Source organism: Sparus aurata, chromosome 23 (assembly GCF_900880675.1).
Source record: "Sparus aurata chromosome 23, fSpaAur1.1, whole genome shotgun sequence".
Classification (NCBI taxonomy): Eukaryota; Metazoa; Chordata; class Actinopteri; order Spariformes; family Sparidae; genus Sparus; species Sparus aurata.
The window spans coordinates 10,922,273-10,941,674 of NC_044209.1; the positions used below are offsets into that span (position 1 = coordinate 10,922,273).

Sequence of the window (19,402 nt, forward strand, 5' to 3'; positions counted from 1 at the left end):
ACTACAAGACTCAATGAGCTTAATATAGGGAGACGGGAAACAAAAGCAAAACAAAAACACAGTCTGATTTTTGTCGAATACCACCCGGCCGTGAAATATAATGGAGCGTGGTCTGCATGCTCTGCAGCCCTGATAAGATTCAGTTTCGCGGGGATTATTATGACACCAATGTTCATTTAATCAACTTCAGTGCACTTAATGTGAGTGGCTGTGAACGGCTTGCATCAGCAGAACGGCTCCCGATGTAAAATGTAAATGAATCTGTCACTGGAAGCTCGAGCCGTCTTGCTTTCCCTTCTGTTTTGCGGTGGGGAAACTGTTTATGTAAGAACTTCTGAGGTACTGTAATAAAGGAATGTGGTGATTCGGAGTAATGCGTATACACACACCAACACACACACACACACACACACACACACAGATCTGGTGCTGCAGAGAAGAATATATTAGAATAACTTACACACTCTGCCCTCTGTTTAGAGCAGCCTTTTGTGTCCAGAATAACATCAAAGGACTATTTATACTCCGTTGCTTTCCCTTTGTGCTGTCAGCAGACAAGGCAGAGATGTGTGTGTGTGTGTGTGTGTGTGTGTGTATGAATCTCAACGCTGGCAAGGAACGACGTAACCTTTTGCCTTCTCGGAAAGAGTCTTGCGCTTGGGATCTGTGTGCGATGGGCGCTTGTGCGAGTGTGTTCCTCACCGTCTCCGATGATGGCCAGGATGGCCAGGTCCACCTGTCGCTTCCAGTAGGAGCCTTTCTGCAGAGCGATGCCGTAGCCGGTGGTCGCAAAGATGTACCTGAGCACAAGCACGTCCAAATGACACACACGCGCAGACACACACACACACAGAAAAATACACATTTTAACCTTTAAACAGATCTTTTTTTTTTTTTTTTTTTGCCTTTTATTTCTCCAGATGGCGTCACTGTGAATACAAATATCTTTAAGGAGAAGCCTCATGCATAACGATCGCATATAAATGTCATGAAGTGGAGGAGTGGATATTTAGGATGCAGATGTACAGTCAGTTCAGAAATAAAGTCGTGGTCTCTGGCCTAAAAGGGGGAGGTGTCAGGTCTATCTTAAATCAGAACTGACATGCCCCATGCTGCATGTACATCGAAACAGTGCTGGCCTCCTTCATCGCTCCTCCCCGCCACACTGACCGAAAAGAGATCCCTTCTGAAAGCAACGTAAGAGATGGAGGACAAACACCCCGAGCCATATAAGGCCTCAGCAGTCTAGACTGATCAAATATGTATCTTGCGGTGTTAGTTACTTTTTAGTACAAAACAAAACAAACAAAAAAACCCTCTTTGCGTAACCATGGTGCCACCGCAGTTTAGCAAAAGAGACACAAAGAGGGACTCAAACTAGTGAAGTCTCATATTATCGACAACTGAACTCAGATCGTAGACTGAGGATTTTGTACCCCAACAGTGACATCGAAAACCGCTTTAGAAATGGATCTCTCTTGCAGCCAGTATGGAAAGGAACAACGGCTGACATGACCAATGATACTTTCAATGTACATACGGACATTTGTGTACCTTTGACTTAAAAAATCTCTTTTTCATGCAGTAATAATCATTAAAATCATTATACACTGAATGTCTTTTAGGTGTCTAATCAAATGTATTCCCATTAAATAAACAATAATGTATGTATTCCGCGTCATGAAGGGCTCATTGCATGGATGAAATATAAAACGCTCCTTTGCAAACAGTTCACCCCTGCTCTGATCTCTCCAGCTCTTCTTAATTTCTTGGTCCGTCTTTCTTCACTGTGATACATCACTTCCTTGTTTTTGACCAAAAGGATTGCACATTGATAGGGAAACACCTTCCACTTGTGTGATTAGTATCATATAATCTAGGGTGTGTTATGCTGCAATCCATTGCAAGTCGGAAGTCAATATTACCGAGAGTCGATAACATGGACACCTGCGTCAAATTGGTGTTTGTATGGCATATCTGATTTATCAGGTTAGGGCACTTAAAAAGGCAGGCTTTGAGGATCTTTTTTACTTTTTGAATGTACTGCTCCGAATTTTGACTTAGATGACTGTCACATTGCACTTTTCAATGTCGGTGGGCGTAATTTTTCCAAGATCTCAGTGGAGTGGAATGCAGCATAAGCCCCCGTTGACATCGACCCTGATGAACATCCAGCCTAAATTTCACCCGAGCAAAGAGCCCCTCACGTGATGAAGTCCACCTGAAGTTATCCAAGAGCACCTGTTTGTGATCAAAATAACAATGTCTTCATGTTTAAACAATAACATAATATTTATTCAATGAATCTGAATATCAGTCGAACGTAATGTGGTCGGCACCACAAAACTGCTCTCTGACACTCCAAGTCATCGGTACCTTGACCCAGTGACTTCAGTCGCAGCTGGCTTCAGTGCAACAGGACCAAACTAGGAAAGAGTTTGCACTTAAAGGTGCAATATGTACGAATGTTGGTTCTTGCAGAGCCAAGTTCCGTTGCTTGCCTGCCCGGTTCTGGTTGTGGCGCCCATTATGGTCCTCGCTGGGTCGCCCCATCCCAGGCTTGAAAATCCCTCCTCCTGGAGCTCCAAAGTTCCTTCGCTAGCGCTGTAAACAACACCAACACTTCCCCCAAGTCCCAGCTTCCGGTCAGAGTCAGCTAACAGAACCACGAGCTGCATGGCTCACTGAGCTAAATAGCTAACAGCACCCACAGTTAGTGGTGATATGTTGTCCCACATTTATTCGGGAGGTGGCCGATTCTTACATATTGCACCTTTAAAAAGCAGATCGTTTCTTTCAATCAAACCAGATACAACCTGTTAATTTGTGAACTCTAGAGTTAGAGTAAGTTAGCTGACTGCTGTTGGAAGCTTCATGTTTACTGTACAGATGCGAAGGTAGTCGCATCTTCTCGTCTAACTCTCACCAGGAAAGAGAGTAAATGTTGCACGGAACTCAGTAAACACGCTATTTCAGAATCCATCTGGGTTGTGTTTTCATGCGTCTGTGCATTACACCTATAAACAAACATTTGCAGAACTCTTTAAACAATGCCCTGCACCAAATTACGGCAGGATCAGACCATGAAGCGAGGAGACTCCCCACTTAAAAGTGTCTTTTTTTTTTAAAAGACTTAAGGCGTTAGTTACCCGCTGCCAATGGTCACCAGCTTACATCCCTCATCTCTGCCGGCCATGTAGTTCAACACTGCAGCATCATAGATGAAGGCGTCGAGTTTACTGCAAAAAGAGGAGAGAAAAAGGACGGAGGGAAGAGACAGAAGAGGACAGATAGACGGAGGGTGTGAAGACACAGCATGAGGGGTTTTAATACGTTTTTTAAAGAGAGTGAGCGAGGGGTGCACAGGAGAGGACAGAAGAGCAGGAGAGCGGGGACTTATTTTTCAGAAATGTGTTGCTCGCGGGTCAATTCTAAAGTGTTCAATCATCTTCAATAGGACTTCAATCCGAGCGTAACCAAACACACAGAGGACACAGTGGGGGAGTGGCTGCGGTTCAATACGGCACGCTTCACCGCTGATAGGACCTTGGAGGCACATGGACAACCTAAACAAACTTGAGACAGACACAAACATTTACACTGTCTCTCTCTCACTCTCTCTTTGTCTCTCACTCTTTTTACCTCCTGTCCATGCACACGCACGCACACACACACACACACACACACACACACACACACACACACAAATAAGCAGGTTGCGAAGTGGAACGTACAGACGAAAATATCCCAGACTCAGATTGACATTTTCAATGTAACCGATGCCATCACTTACCGCTGCTCTCTCACTCTGTCAGTGCCCGTACACACACTCTCTCTCCCGTACACACACGCACACACACACACACACACACACACACATAGAGAGCCCTGCTAATAGCGCAGTGACTGGCTGGCATTTGCTGAATGTCAGATCCAGCCCTCTAACGGAGGCTCACAGCCGATAGTTCAGCTGTGTAATTAGCTTAACCCAGCACTGGCTCCATCCACACGCAGGCTGTGTGTCCAAACATGACGGGAAACCGGGCGCGCGCGTGTGCTTGGGTGTGCGCACACTTCAGCATGTGTGCAATCGTGCACACGTGAGCGCGGATTTTGTCCGCGCGTGTTTGTAAAACGCCAGCCAGACATACTGTGGCTGTAATAGCCTGGAGTGAGGTTCAGCCATCACGATCCGTCACACCTTTATTTGGGTGAATGAAATGTAGCAGCACAGATTTTCTTGCCACTTTCCATCTATACCTTTGAATGGAAAATGTATAAATGACCGTTCGGTGTGACTCTAAATCCTATTTTACACCACTGCTGGGAAACTCTTCAGTAGAAAACATAACCTGTCAGTTGAACTGCCAAATAAAACATAACTTAAGAGTCTGGACGCTGCAGAAAAAAGTAAATAAAAATGTTTCTTTCACAAATAATTTGTGTGCTTACGTGGGATGTTTCTGAGCCCATGGAGTAACGCCCTATATGAACCTCGCCCTACTCTTTCTTGTGGACGACTGAGCCTTTCGAGGATGCCCCTTTCATGCCCAATCATGTTACTATCACCTGTCACCAGTGAACCTGTTTACCTGTGGAATGTTCCAAACAGGTGCTTTTGGAGCATTCCATGACATTCTCGGTCTTTTGTCGCTCCTGTCCTGTCAACTTTGTTCAAAAGACGTTGCTGGCATCAAATTGAGAAGCACATATTTACAAAAAAATCTATGAGGTCACCGAGCAAAAAAACCTAAATGTGGAAATATCATTCAAAGCTGCTTTTTTTTTCTCAACTTGCATTGGTGTGGCCACAAGATACCAGGGAGAAAAATGGAGTGCAAACACTACGTGAAGATTCATGAAAGGCCAAGACTGTTGGTGTGGAATCCTGTGAGCTAACAGTAACAGCTCTGCTCCTGTTTGTTTGCATGTATAATGTGTACAGTGTCACATCACACAAGGCATTCTACCTCCAGTGTGCTTTTTTTGCGTGTATTTGCATGTATTGTTTTTGCCAGAGCCCTTTGTATGGGGATCCCTGCTGCGCCAGCACAATGATCTCATTGAAAATGAATAAAGAGGCTCTTGCGTTTCGACTCGTGCCAGTCTGGCCACCGAAGCCTGTTGGCATTATGCAATATTTTTGTAACGGATACAGTTGCGACAATTTAATGTTATTGCTCATACACTTACGAAAAAAAAAAAAAAAAAAAAACTCAACTCTGCTGGAATTGTGAGCAATTTAGGTCCTGAAATGTAATCAAATCAATTCAGCTCCCCTGTGCCGTCTTGGTTCTCGTCGCTGTAACAGATTTTGCGTGTAAAGCCTGTCAGCATTATGTGTGATCACAGCTAATCCAGCCATCGAGCCTCGAACAGCTGAACGCTGCAGCGCTGCTCATCTGCTAATACCACCGAATAGAATTATCAATGAGGGTATTACTGCCTGCACACACCTGCAGCCGGCTGTGTGTGCGCACGGATGCACGTGAGCGTGTGTGTTTTAACGTATTTCTAAGCGCTTTACTTGTGCGTGTGCAGCAGTATTACTTTACGGCAGTATCTACGTGAGAGTGGGCGCGCGTTCTTACGACTCTGCTTTACGTTAACACAACAACACAGGCCAGAGCCACTGAGAGAATTATAGATGCTGGAGTGGTTTAAGCTGTCTTTACGTGTTTACATCCAGTTCACTTATGACTTATGGATGAGAGAGAATGAGCTGAGAGACATAACTGCATGAAAATCATGAATCATGAATTATATCCTCATATTTAATGTGTGTGTGTATTCTATTCCCCGCTCCCCCCCTCTCTATGAGGTTTCTTGTCCTTCAAGCAGATGATTCCTGATTGGATCCCACCCCATAGCCATTAACCAATCAGAAATAACATGTAGCACCTCGTCAACCTTTTGTCCTTTACATCAGATTCCTTCCACTCGTTTCCCTCCATTCCTCCACGTCCCGTTCCTCCATCTCTGTTTCCATTCCCCTTTATGCTCTTACCCTCAATTTCCCCTGTTTCCTTTCTCCGTTGCCCTCCATTTTTCATTCCATTACCACTTTCTTCTTCTCCAGTCTCCTTCATATCCTCCAATCACATATGTTGCCCTTGCCTCCCTCCCCTGCCCCAGCCCCCTCGTCTTTTTTTCCCATGTGATGGTGTGATGTGCGTCACCCCTCTCCCTCTCCTCCTTCCTCTTCTTTTCACTGTCTTAGCGTCTTTACCTCTTCCGTCCATCCAACGTCCCTTTCAAACCGCTCCACACTCTCTATCCGTCCTTGGTTAGCTTTGTGCGAAGCCCTCCGCCCTCTCTTTACACACCAACACATTCCGCGGAAGCACATTGACGACAAAAGATTGGAGAGAGCGCAAAACACGTTCTGAGAGTCAAGTCTGCAAGTCACACTGAATGTCAGGGTCGTGTCTTCTGCAAAGTTAATGTCTGCACATAATAGTCAGCTTTTGAATATATTGCTCCTCTTTAGGTAGCGAATGGCAATCGAATGATTATTTTTATTTTTTCATCTTATTTCACTGATGGTTGTACTTGTTTCAGGTGGTTCACCTGTAATTTATTTGTAAGGTTTTTTACTATTTTACTGATTTGTCTTTTTATCATTTGTACATTTTTATCATCAGAATTTTTAAAATATGCTGCTATTATTCTGAAAGATGAAGGCAGGTTTTAACAGGATGTCCCGTCACTTCAAGGTCAAATTGACCCGTTGACAATCATCTCTCAGTGTGGGTTTGTGCTCCGGAGAGTCAGATTGCCTGCACTTTGATGAGCAGCTTTGATCAGTGCGAGCGTGAGAATCCCTGCTGTACGTGCGGCTCCGACGTGATGCAATTCCTCCTGCACCGAGTTGTCTCTCTTATTTTTGGATTATCGGAAATCTGATTTTGCATGCCTGCCGTGCCTGTGAAAGGTCGACCTGCAGACTGAGCAGCGCTTGAATTTGTTATTTTCTCTCTCAAATCCTTTATCGTCGTTCCATTCCTTCCATAACACACCACCAGCAGTCCCATTAGAGAGGCCAGCGTTAAAAATAGCTCCTGCTGCTCCCAATGAGGAAGCCCATTCATCCCCGGTCTCAGAGGAGCTGTCACACACACACACACAGACACACAAACTCACACATGTTACAGCATCTACTGTACACTTACAGCCACACGCACACAAACACATCAATACGTAGGCACACAAACAAACGCACACGCTTTAGTGTTTTCCGAGGCTGACAAGCAAACATTTGGCATTAGCGAAACAGTATTTGATCTCAGATCAGTTACCCCGTTTTGAGCTGGACAAGTGCATCCACGACTCCAGTTTGATGATATTTCGTCATGTACTGGTGCATGGCGGGGTAGTTCCTCCTGATGTTCCTCTCCGTGGATCCGTTCGGAACCGTCCCAAAGCGGAACGGAGGCGAGTATGCGTACGGGTTCTGAAACTGATGAGGAGAAGAGAGAGGAGACAAGGAGGGATGAAATAGAGAGGAAACAGGCAAAGTGAAAAGACAGCAGGGGCCACGACGTGAATCTGCATCAAAATCACTGCAGCTGTAAATCCTGTGTCCTATGTCAGTATTGAGTTGTACTTCCCAAAGAAAAATTCCAAATAAGTGTGCTAATGCATGGCTACGTATCCCGCGTCAGCTTCACCTGTCTAATAGCAGTTTCAGGTGTGCGAACACCTAAACGCTCAGTGGCTGTAGTTTTTCTGTCCGATGAGTCCTATAAACACAAGTGAGTCCATTTGGTTCGACCTCCTTCCAGCGATAAATTCTGGGAATACAAAGGCTCGACTCGTGTTTGGTAGTGTGGGAATTGCAAAACACAGCAGCAACCATTCAGGATTGAAAAATGTATGCAACCCTTTTCTGTGCCATCCACGCCAACCTTAACCAGCATGAGTGATCAGATTTACATTCTGTTCCACATTCTCTTCTACTCTAAATGCCTTCACATGCATTTTTAAGCTCCCTTCCTTTATAGGTCCCGCTTTCCCCAGTTATATAAAATATGTATTTATTATATCTGATTTACTAAGCCTGTAAGCCTGTGGGCAATCAAACATGTTTTAGATCAGAAATCAATGTATGGGTTGAAACACGTCAGGAGGTCTGATGAGGGGCTATTCTTTTCTGCCTGAGGTGTTGTCAAGAAATCCAATCAGCTGACAGTTAACAAAATTGAACATAAAGAGGCCTTTATGAGATCAGCGGATGAGAGGCCACTTCCTTTCTCTCGAAACTGAATCATTTTTTTTTTTTTTTTCCTTTTAAAAATCCTTTCATCCATCATTTTACTCTGCCTCTCTCGTCCTCCCACTATGTCTCTCTCAGGTATCATCTAGTCAGTGTACCGGTCAAGGGTTTTGTAGTGGTGTGCTTGAAGCTTGGGTAACAACCTAGCCTCAAGCACATCTGCCCCTCAGTGCCAGAAACATGAAGCCTATCAATTAGAAGTGTGTATTAGGAGCTCCACTCTAACAACATTGTGTGTGGTGTGTGTGTGTGTGTGTGTGTGTGTGTGTGTATAGTATTATTAAAACTGGTCTGTAAAATAATATTCCGTGACCTCCCCATACATGCACATGTCTGTTTTGCCTCACAAATTCATATGACATGCGCCAATTTAATACATGTGTAAATATTTATAGACATACATTCCTACCGCGTATCTGCCTGCATGCATGTGCATCTCTATTGTGTAAGCAGGTCAGAAAGCGGGCACGTTTGTCAGACTCTGCCGTGTGTTTTGCGCGAGTGCATGCGTTAGCGGTGATGTCACGCTGCGTGTGTGTCAGCATCACAAGCTGTAGCCCTGAGGAGGCGCTCACTCCCTCACACGGTCCCTTCCTGTTGTTTCTCTCCTTTTTCCCTCCTCTTTCCCTCCTCTGTGGCTCTTTCAAGGTGGAGCAGAAGCGCCCAGGTTCAGAGATGGGCGAGAATGAGAGGGGTGGGGTGAGCGGGGCGCTGATCCGGGGCCGACTGTGCGTGGAAATGCAGACTGGGAAGGCAAGCGCGCTGCTCTTGCTGGATAATTACCAGTGAAGAGCTGTTGAGAACCGCAGCAGCTGCTATGTATGAAAGCTTGATGCAGTGATGATGAGAAAATGAAAGAGCAGAGGCAGAGGAGGATCCCTGGTTCAGACAGGTGGCGATGAGAGCTCTTACACTCCCTGCCACAGCACGTGGCCATAAGGCGGGAGCAATGCACTCTCACAGTATTAGCGAAATGAGTAGATGGAGAGATTTTGTGTACAGATGATTGAAACAGATTTTTTTTCTATAGAAATTGTTATGACATGTTTCAACTTATTAAATCAAATATATACTTTATGTAATATATTTTGGCAATTTGAACACATAAATTAAGCACGTTTATATAAATGAGTTTACTGAAGTCTTTGTGGTTGTCAAGTCGCTCCGCTCTCCGCTCTTGTTTTGTCCCATATCTCTTCTGTTGCTCTTCTCCCTCCTTTGTTCTGCTCTTCTACCGTTCACTGCACTATCTCCTTATTATGCAAGTTCTGCTGTTATATAAGCAAAGGACTCCCTTTTGTATGTGTACGTGTGTGTATTAGGGTCTCTAGACTCTAGTTTCCTGTCTGCCTAACCATCTCTCTCATATGCCACTCTGTCTCTACATCTCTACTGTACCTCTCATATAGCAGGGTCCCCTGACAATCCCTATGTTTGTATTATTAGCATCATTATTATCATCATTATTATTATTGTCGTGTCAGTAGGAAGGGCTGACTCGTCAATCAGACTGTAGACTTTTTCTCTCAACTTTCTATTGCTTTACTGGCAATACAAACGTTTTCTGCGTCAGTGTGTCTTTATAAAGTAAACGTTGATTACACAATGTAATGGATAACACAAAACCATCAGCCTCTATATTGGTTCCCTTATAAACCTTGCTATCACTGCCGAGGGGACATGGTCACTCGGGGGGAAAGGAAGGTTAACCGGCGATCCATTTCTTTTATAGACTAAGGCCCAATCCCACCTCCTTTTTTTTTTGTATCCCTGCCTCTTGTTTTTTGAGTGCTCCCTTTGCCCCTCAGAAAAGACATTCAAGGTGTACTGCTTGAAATCCTCCCCTATGATATGAGACGACTCTTCAAGACTGCCGTACATCATCATTTGACCGATGTCGATTTTTAATTACAACCGGATATTGCAAAATGCCGTCTTCAGCTATTGGGACCTCTCTCGTGTGACTGTGGCGATCTCAGTATTATCACAACACCATTCGCCGTTTGTCTTCAGTTAAATTTCGGCGGACATATGAAACGCATCAAAATGCGGGACTGTCATGCACAAATCAGCAATAACGATGTAACATCAGCTCGCTAGCTAGTTATCAGCCAAGAGGTCAGCAAACTGATTGATGTTGTTGCACACTTGTTATAAAGAAAATGTCAGAGAGTTCGCATAACCCTCAGTTTGAAGTGCACCCCTGAAACGTTCATTGTTCAAACCGCTGTATCCGGACCAGTGTCTTGGATCCTGGCTGCCTCTAGTCTATATAAAAATGGACAGCAGGAAAATTGGTGGGGACCTTTCCTTGTGTTGTGTCAGTTGTCGTCCAGTATGATACACCGCACCAGATAAAACGATCAATTGTCGAGCCCAAATGCAGATATTCGTTCCTGATGAACTGTGTCTGTCTCAAAGGGCTTTCTATCAGGTTGATATTGTGCAGTCTGAATCTGCTGAGTGATGAAATATTCTAAATCATCCTTTTCAATTCTGTCAGCAGTAAAACTCCAACAGACAGAGAAACCTACTGCAGGGGTGGACTGGGGTGATACTTAAATCTCACTCCATTCACAACAGACCACTTATACTGTGAGTGGTTTGTTGAATTATTTCCATGTTTGCAGTTGGCGCCAATAACCTATCCTTTACGTTCAGTTAAGAAAACATAAAAAATGATTAAAAGCGAATTAGTCATTTACACGTTCATAAATGAGGCAACAGGATGAAATATTCATGTATCATTTTTTGTGCACTTTCGAAGGTGTTCAGCAACTGGCGGTTTCTCAGAGCTCTGACCGGAATATCTTTATCACAATTAAGCTCCTACTTCTGTCATAAAGTAGTACACTGGTTTTATTTTTTAGATTATTTCCATGCATCTTTTGCTTTCCTAACTAGCACGATAAGGTTCTTTTAAACATTAAATCAACTCGGGAAAGGTCGATATGACGCTCTACCAGTATTTTTTTTTTTTGTTCCCCTTGTTCAAACACCAGACACGTCCCCTGCTCATGTTATTTGTAATTTCACAGTGTATACCATCCCTTTAAGTGTGCCTTGCTTTCTCTGAGAATTGCTGGGGAAATTATGCTGCCCTGCGTTGTTCTCTCTTTAACACTGACGCTCCTGGCCACTCAGCTTGCCAAGCCATCGGGAATTATCAAAGTTTTCCCGAGCAAGCAAGTCTGGGCTTGATCTACTGCATTCCCATCTTCGGATATAACAACTTTGTTTTTCTCATCTCCTGTAAGCTAATGGCTACCCCAAAACCCATGTACAGCTGTTTTTGTCTCACTACGACAAAACTCTACGACAACAGCACAGCACTTGAGATTTGATTTCGAAACTCTGTGAACTACAAAACACGATCTGCTATCAGCTAGTCTGTTCAGCGTGTCCTCTTCAGCAAGCAGAGACAAATAAGCCAGCGTTGTAAAGACAAACCCCTATTTCCTTACAGCCCAAACCACCACAGACCTGTTGACTGACACCCACTTGTGCATGAAAAGCCTGTTTGGGAGACAGTTGCCCACAGCTCAGTAGACATTCATTAGGCCCTCTTCATTAAAGACGAGACTAGAATTACTGCCTCACAGCTGTATGCCCCCGCCAACCAAGTTACAGTTAACACCCATGTCTGTCCCGCACAGAATTTAATAAAAGGTATGGGGAGTATTCAAAGGAACAACTTCCAGTGAGAGACATGCTGCCTTCAGACTATTTTTACACAGGAGAACAGAGGACTGAGAGAGAGAGCTTTGCCACATGGTACAACAACAATCACCTGAGGCTCAATGCTGACAAAACTAATGGGGAAAAAACAGAAATAGAAGCTTCAAACTTTCAAATACGGATGCTTCACACACATCTTCAACCCAGAAAGAAAAAAAAAACAAAAACATAAAAGATCTATACAATCACCACAGTTTCAAGATGGGCACACAAGATCAGCGTCCAACCAAATTCCCCTTCTGTTCCCGAGTAAGGAATGATGTCACACTGAACTTGGATATAATATGTCATCGCTTTATCTTATCAGACACAAGTGTGTAGTTTTGTCAAAATCGGTGTATTGGTTCGTGAGCTACAGACACATTGTGAGGTCACAGTGAATTCGATCGTCAACCGCAAACTTCTGATCGGCTCATCCTTGAATAAAAGCGGACATTTTTGCCAGATTTAATGAAAAATAAAAGATTGCGACACACATGATAAGAAGCACAACTCCAATGGCCGTGGCGCCCCTAGGCCTGCTGGGAAACTGTTTCCTAACATGTGAGTGAGTGACTGAGCTAGTCCGTGGCTTCTGCGCTGTGTTTGTTTCAAAGCCTCTCTGTCCCTTTCATATCTCAATGTAGAATTTTCTTCGTGATGTTCCTGGTCACAGATGGCTCGGTGTCCGACCTCGCTCAGCATATCTGTCTGAACGGCCGCTTACCCTTTTTGTCTGGTTCCTTTCTTCCCTGACCCTCTCTGTCTTTCCGTATCTCTTCTACTCTCTCCCTCCTGGTGCCGTTCCCTTCTCCCTACCTCAGCCGTCAGCCTGGCCCATATCTGTCCGCTTGATGTCTTGTACCATCTTGTGCGTCTTGGCCTCTCGCTATTCCTCAGTCGCCCTCCTGCCAGTTGCGTTACCCCTTATCCCGCTCCTCCCCCCCTCTCTCCTTCTGCATGTTGTCAAAACTCTCTACATCAGTCTCAAATGCTCTCTCCTCTGGAGCACGTCCCAATACATCCGTCTCTCTCTCCTCAGCAGCTCTCTATCCCTTTGTCTTGCCTCCCGTTTCCGATTTCTCTATATTCGGCTCGACTTTTTCCTTTAATCATTCAGCCTGTCTTACCCTCCTACTTGACGGACCACCTTCTCTACTATCACTTTGCTTCTCACCTGTTTACTTTGAATTCTTGCATGTCAGTGCATATTATCACAGCTGCACCTGTGAAATCATCTAAAGTCACATGCAGCGGTGCTCTCCTTGATCTTGCTCTTGGTCTCCTCGATCAAAAATCCTGGCGGAACCACCAGAGCTCTGTTTCTATTAGATATCTACGGGGGTACGGAAAATGTTCAATTTTAGTTTGACAACCACATTTTGCAGAGGAAAAAGAATGTGTGGATGTGTGTGGGATATTTCACCTCAAATAAAACATTTCCTGTCATCCATATCCCCACAATTTACACGCCTACTCTGAATGGTTGAAGCATTCCAATCCCCCAAAAAACCCAAATCCTTGCATCGTTGATCCAAATGTTGAAGGAATTCCCAATTTGTAATTGATCTTAATGGATTTTCTGCGCTCCTGTTATCTGCCAGACGCTCCTGGCGAGTAATTACATGCAGTGAACACTTGAATTACCTAATTGGAGGCTAGATATTAACTGGTGTCATGCAGACATTTTGATTCTAATTATTGTTGCAAGAAAATGCAGATCTGCCCTAATTGGTTTCTAGAAGTCACCAAAAAAAGCTAGTTTTAATTCAGCGTCCACATGTGCTGCGTATTTATAACAAGTTGGATTTACGGCTTTAAAACTCGGAAGTTTGAGCCTTTGGGGAGCACATAAAGGTTGATGGATCCTGCCAGGAAAAAAAGTGAAGGGTGACTAGAGCTTTGAAAGTAGGGAAAATATTATTAATGGAATACATTTGCAATAAAGGAGCGTATTAAGTGTATGCAAGTGTTATCATGGTTATCCAACAATATAATATTCCCAGTGTTAAGATGCTCACTTCAGGGCGGGTTATCACAAGCAAACAGCTTTATTTTATCTTTTAATGTGTCAGTTCAGACTATTGCAATGATCTTGGGTGGTTTTGGTAACCTCGGCACGGTTAGCAAAAATAGGCTAGGAAACCCTGCCAAAAAAAATCACTGGCACTAACTTGAATGAGCTTGGCCTTGTTTATCAAGTCCGAGCCTCTCTGAGGGCAAAGGCAAATGTGGCAGAGCTTCATCAACCCTCTCCATGCTGAGTTCTGACTCCTGCCATCAGGGAGGAGGCACACTTTCCCCAGGAAGGCCGAATAAAACGGATATTTGAGATAATTTTTTCCATCAGCTGTTGGGTTCCTTAACAGACTGTAGGACTAGTTGCTTCCACATTAAACCAATAAGTGATGCAATCTTTCAGCGTTATTATTATTTCTCGCCGTACTGTTTTCATGTCAACCACCTGTATGTCACATGTATTATGTCACTATTAATTGTATTATTTCAGGATGATGTGTTCTGGTTGTGTTGACTACTGTTGCAAACCACATTGCCCCAGTCCAATCCAATCCAATCCAATCCAAACCACCATCCAGCCAGCCAGCCAAACCGGCGAACTTCCCCTCCCATTTTACCTTGTTGTCGGAGAGACCGGTGACTTGGTCGACGAACTCCTCCTGGATCATGAAGGCGGCCAGGTTGGCAGTGTAGGAGGCCAGGAAGATGACAGCGAAGAAGGCCCACACAGACACTATGAACTTACTGGTGGTTCCTTTCGGGTTCTGCACCGGCACAGAGTTGTTGAAGACGAGACCCCACAGCAGCCACACGGCCTTGCCCATGGTGAAGGAAGGTCCGTGGGGGTCTGAGAGAGAGGGCGGAAGCGAGGGTGTCGGACAGTTTAGTTGAGGAAGAGACCGTACCGTGATATCAGGCTGAAAAGTGTCCTCCTTTTACGTGTGCTCACCTCTTCCCTGCGCCAGGTTTCTGTTAAAGCCAAGAGGACTGATGTACTCAAACATGAAGACAGCCATTGCAGTCACCAGTAGGAGCATCACAAACATCATCACCCACACTGATGCACTGAATGGCTCTGCGGGAGAGGGGAGAAAGAGAAGAAAGAGGACAGGGATTAATTTTTCACACGGTACACATCGCTTTTTTCTGATTCACGCTCACTCTATTCCTGGGCAATCAATCATCGCACACACATCGAGGAAAAAGGACTGCGTGGATAACAAGCTGACTCCTGCATGTTCATAGAGCCCTTACACACACACTTGCATATACACAGGACACCTCCTATTTGACAGCATGAGGAGGCGTGTGGTATAGGAAGCCCTGGTGTCAGCAGTCCTGTCCTCCCTCTTAGCTCACATCACGACTGCAGAGATTAAACCCTGTTCTAATGTATGGGAGAGCACTGCTGGCACTGGGCCGTGCACTGTGTGTGTGTGTGTGTGTGTCCAAGTGTGTATGTGCTGGCAAGCAGCCATTACGGGGGTTTCCTGCTAAGCCCTTATAATTGCCACTTTCACAGCGGTAACTGCATGCGGCATACATGTCAGTGGGTGCACCTGTGTGTGTGTGTGTGTGTGTTGGCCTGTGTTTCTTTTATGCAGTCGCTGTGCTTGCGCCTGTAAGTGGCTCTGTGCTATGTATGCGCAGGAACTCATGGGATGTCGATTGCGGCAGCGCCACGCATCGAATGAACGTGACTGCGCAGACATCGAGGGGATATCCGCGGTCGCCCAGGTTGAAGTCCTGCGGTTAAGTCCCACTCAGGTAAAGTGAGAGTCATTGTGGCAGGAAGCAGGAGTCGAGCTTAAATCCCCCCGATGACAGAGCAAAGTATCGACGGCTGTGTAACAGGACTGAATTGTGTTGTCAGCGCTGTATCTCGGGGAGCACACACGCGCGCCCAGAGCAAATATCATCTTACACTCACACAAACAGGAAAAAAAAAGCAAACGAGACACCGTATCCCCCCCCCCCCATCCCTCTCTGTCCCAAGTCAAAGCAACAGTTATTAGTTACCGAGAAAGGCTGACGGGGAAACGGTGCCGTTGCTACGGGAGACCATGACGCTGATCCCGGTTTCCACGAACGGGACGGAGAAATCGATGACCTCAGAACGCTCCTCATTGATCGTCAGAGATCCGACGGCCATGACGGCTTTCTTATAGACCACCTTTGGAGGGCGGAAGAGAGGGGGACATGGATGGATGGATGGATGGGTGGGGGTGTGATTGGGGTGAAAGAAAACAGAGGAGATAGGACAGGTAGAAAAGGAAGAGATGGGTTGAGAGGAGGGGGAAGATGTGGAAATGATCCAAACGGGGGGGCAGGAAAGAAGAAAAAGAAGAAGAAGAAATTTCACTTCATTAATATCCTTTTAAAAGACACAAATAGCAACCAGAACTAAGCTGTATTCATTGTGGTGTTTGTTCAGATCCTATCTCATTCTTTAGAGTATCTGTCATTTCGTTCTTCTCTCCACTAAATGCGGTCCCTGCAAATTAACATTATCTTTAATGAAAATACTCCAAAAACTCAAATAAATCCAAGCGGCTGCCAGATCCGCACCGGAGCATGACTTTTATCGACGGCACATTAAGGGAGTTTTTAATCTCAGGCTTAATCTTAATCAAGATAATCAATATGCAAGCTGGAGTCACCGCTAAATAAGATGAATGTCAGGTGAACTTCAGCTCGGTGAATTAAGTCTGCCATAAAAAAAAATATAGACGGCAATAAAGTTTACAGTCTCCAAATGAACTCCGGGACTTTACCTTCAAGTTGGAGCTGGTAATTAAAGATATGCAGAGGAAGTTTTCTGCAGGAGAAGCTAAGATTTGTTTACTTTCGAGCGTTTACAGCTGGTGCCAAAGCCTCATAGCTGGCTCTGTGAAAGTTTTGCAAAGTCAACACTTGAAGCCTTTTTTTTTCCGAACATAAGAAACAGGAAAATCCTTTTCAGACAAACATCTCTAATTTCCTCTCAGCCTTGGCTTGGCTTTCTCATGCTACAAAATGAAAGCGGGGACCGAGCAGTGCTCTCGACACGCCGTTCAAGACACAATCCTGCACCTTCCTAATGCGGTTACATTCATCGCTGCAAAACTGGATCTTGAATGAGTGATTACTGAGCGAACTCAGGAGGTTCGTCTCACCTCTCCCACCATCCCATTCCAGACGTTGTTGATCTTCTTGCCATGCTTGCCATTGGTTACCAGGTACAGGTCATAGGTGAACTTGACATACTTTGCAATCTTCTTCAGAATGTCGATGCAGAAGCCTTTGCAGCACTTCTTGATGTACGTCCCACCAGCCTCTGTTGTGTTGCTGTGGAGACACAAAACGAAAAAAGGGCATAGGTCGTTAGCTTGGCAGATGCTGGGAACAAAGAGGCTGATGATGTTAGTCCAGGCGGATGAGTCCCAGCGTTCAAACCTTCAACGACTGAAGACTAGTCAGTGATCTCAATTTGGGAAGTACAAGCAAAACAGACTCATTTTTGCTTCTCTATGAAATCTGCTTGTTTATACGAACGCACCGACGGACAAAATATCACCCTGGGACTTTTTCACCTTTAACTTCAGGTTGTCCTATTCAGAGATGACAACAGAAGACTTGGAAAAAAAAAAAACACGCTCCCCTTCTCCTTCCTCCTCTCCGTCCCTCCAGACAAGGGGGTTTATGACGGCGCTGCATCTGTACGCCTTGTACCATCTGTGTACATGAATTTGAGAGCAGGAGGGTTCAGGCACTGTTCGCAAGCGCACACACAAACACACAGACTCACACAGACACACAGCCACCTGGGACTCTCATTTAACTTTTAGATGTGTGCTAATTAGGAGACGGTAACCTCGTCCTTTAGTTTAACAACGACTTGGACACAAACTTGATGGAAAGAGAACAAAAAGAAAAAAAAAAAAGAAAAAAGACTCCAGCCGTGACTCTGTAGTTACCTCCGGAGCTGAAACTCTGTCACTTTGGAGGATTTTTTTTTGTGATGTCGGAGAAACATTAGCCAATTTTTTTGCCTCAAGTGCAAACCCCCGTGTTACACTCTCTCGTCGCAATCGATCCGTCAAAACGAATGTCACCCCCGAGTGGGACTCTTTGCTCTCCTCAAACGGCGGAGGAATTTACTTTTTGTGGTCTAATACTTTCACACGAGCGAGAAGAAAAGGTTCATTTGAAGCAGCCAGGCGCTGATCCGTCAGCAGATGGGAATTACTTTTTTTTTTTGGGGGGTGAGACGTTGAGCAATCCCCCGTGGTGATTTCCTGCCGTTATAACCAGATAATATCTAAAGAAGCTGTTGGAGCTCATCGGAAATGAAATAAAGAAGCGAATTTACATCTAAGTGCTCTTTCAAACATAATAATGTGTCAACAGACTCAGGCAAATTCTTTAGCAGAGAAGCATTATGGGTTTTGTTTTCTCATCAATAAAATAGAGACTTTTAAAACACCTTCAACACTCGATCTGTTGTCCATTATCTACTTTCTAACCTTTCTAACCCAGTGATGTGATGCTGATGAGCATGTGATTCGACAGAGAGACTTGCAGGGGCGGACTGTGTGGTTTCTGATGCTTGACTGTAAAAGCATTCAATGACTTCAATAAATCCAAATTAAAATCACATGTTTTCTACATAGAACTGAAAGAAATTAGGAATAGGTACCAAATCTGTCCGATGCATTCGGCAAGTTCACGCCAGGCTGACCCATTAAACTGTTTGAACTTTAAGCCCGTGCTGCGGACGCGACCGTTTTAAAGGAACGGCTTGCCAAAGATCAAAACTGCATATTTTTCCTGCAGTCAAGTTAGCAATGATACATAAATTAGATTCATAAAATGAATCTTGCTGATTTTTGGACTGTTATTAATGTCATCAAATGACAGTGGTCTGGTTAGGTTAAGGCGCCAAAAAATACTGGGTTAAGTTCAGGAAAAGATCATATCAAAAAAATACACATTTATCTTCTTATCTGGGTTGCAGAGTTTTGGAGATATCCACCTTAGAGGTGTCTGCGTTCTATTTATTTAGTATAAATTCATTATATATTGCACATTTGTCATTTTATTCTTTCCAATATCTCTCTTATTATTGTCTCTATTTTTGGAGACTGACACTTATGCTGCTACTTATTTCCCTCTGTACTGCTGTGTTACCTGTGAATTTCTCCCGAGGGGGATCAATAAAGGAACATCTTATCTTATCTTCCCTCCAATATAATGGGAGTGTATAGCACTGGTGCTCAGAGTGCCACGATAATACATTTCGAAAAACTCAACAGCAGTGTCTTTTTCCAGAAATCACGACCTGGTCGCTCGAGAGAATCCACGGACCTTTTTGCGAGCGGTTTAACGTAGGAGCTTTACCTGCTGACCGGA

General features: G+C 44.5%; 1 protein-coding gene across 2 annotated transcripts in view; it reads right to left on the reverse strand.

The window, feature by feature from the left end:
- The window catches only part of grin2aa (glutamate receptor, ionotropic, N-methyl D-aspartate 2A, a), a 160,043-nt gene that overhangs the window by 11,347 nt on the left and 129,294 nt on the right, over positions 1–19,402 (reverse strand). For both annotated transcript variants that reach the window (XM_030407437.1, XM_030407438.1), the window contains 7 exons: positions 17,167–17,338; positions 16,031–16,184; positions 14,961–15,086; positions 14,629–14,858; positions 7,299–7,459; positions 3,150–3,239; positions 703–800 (listed from right to left, as the gene is read on the reverse strand). In XM_030407437.1, coding sequence (XP_030263297.1) covers positions 703–800; positions 3,150–3,239; positions 7,299–7,459; positions 14,629–14,858; positions 14,961–15,086; positions 16,031–16,184; positions 17,167–17,338 — 1,031 coding nt within the window. The remainder of the gene's footprint in view (positions 1–702; positions 801–3,149; positions 3,240–7,298; positions 7,460–14,628; positions 14,859–14,960; positions 15,087–16,030; positions 16,185–17,166; positions 17,339–19,402) is intronic.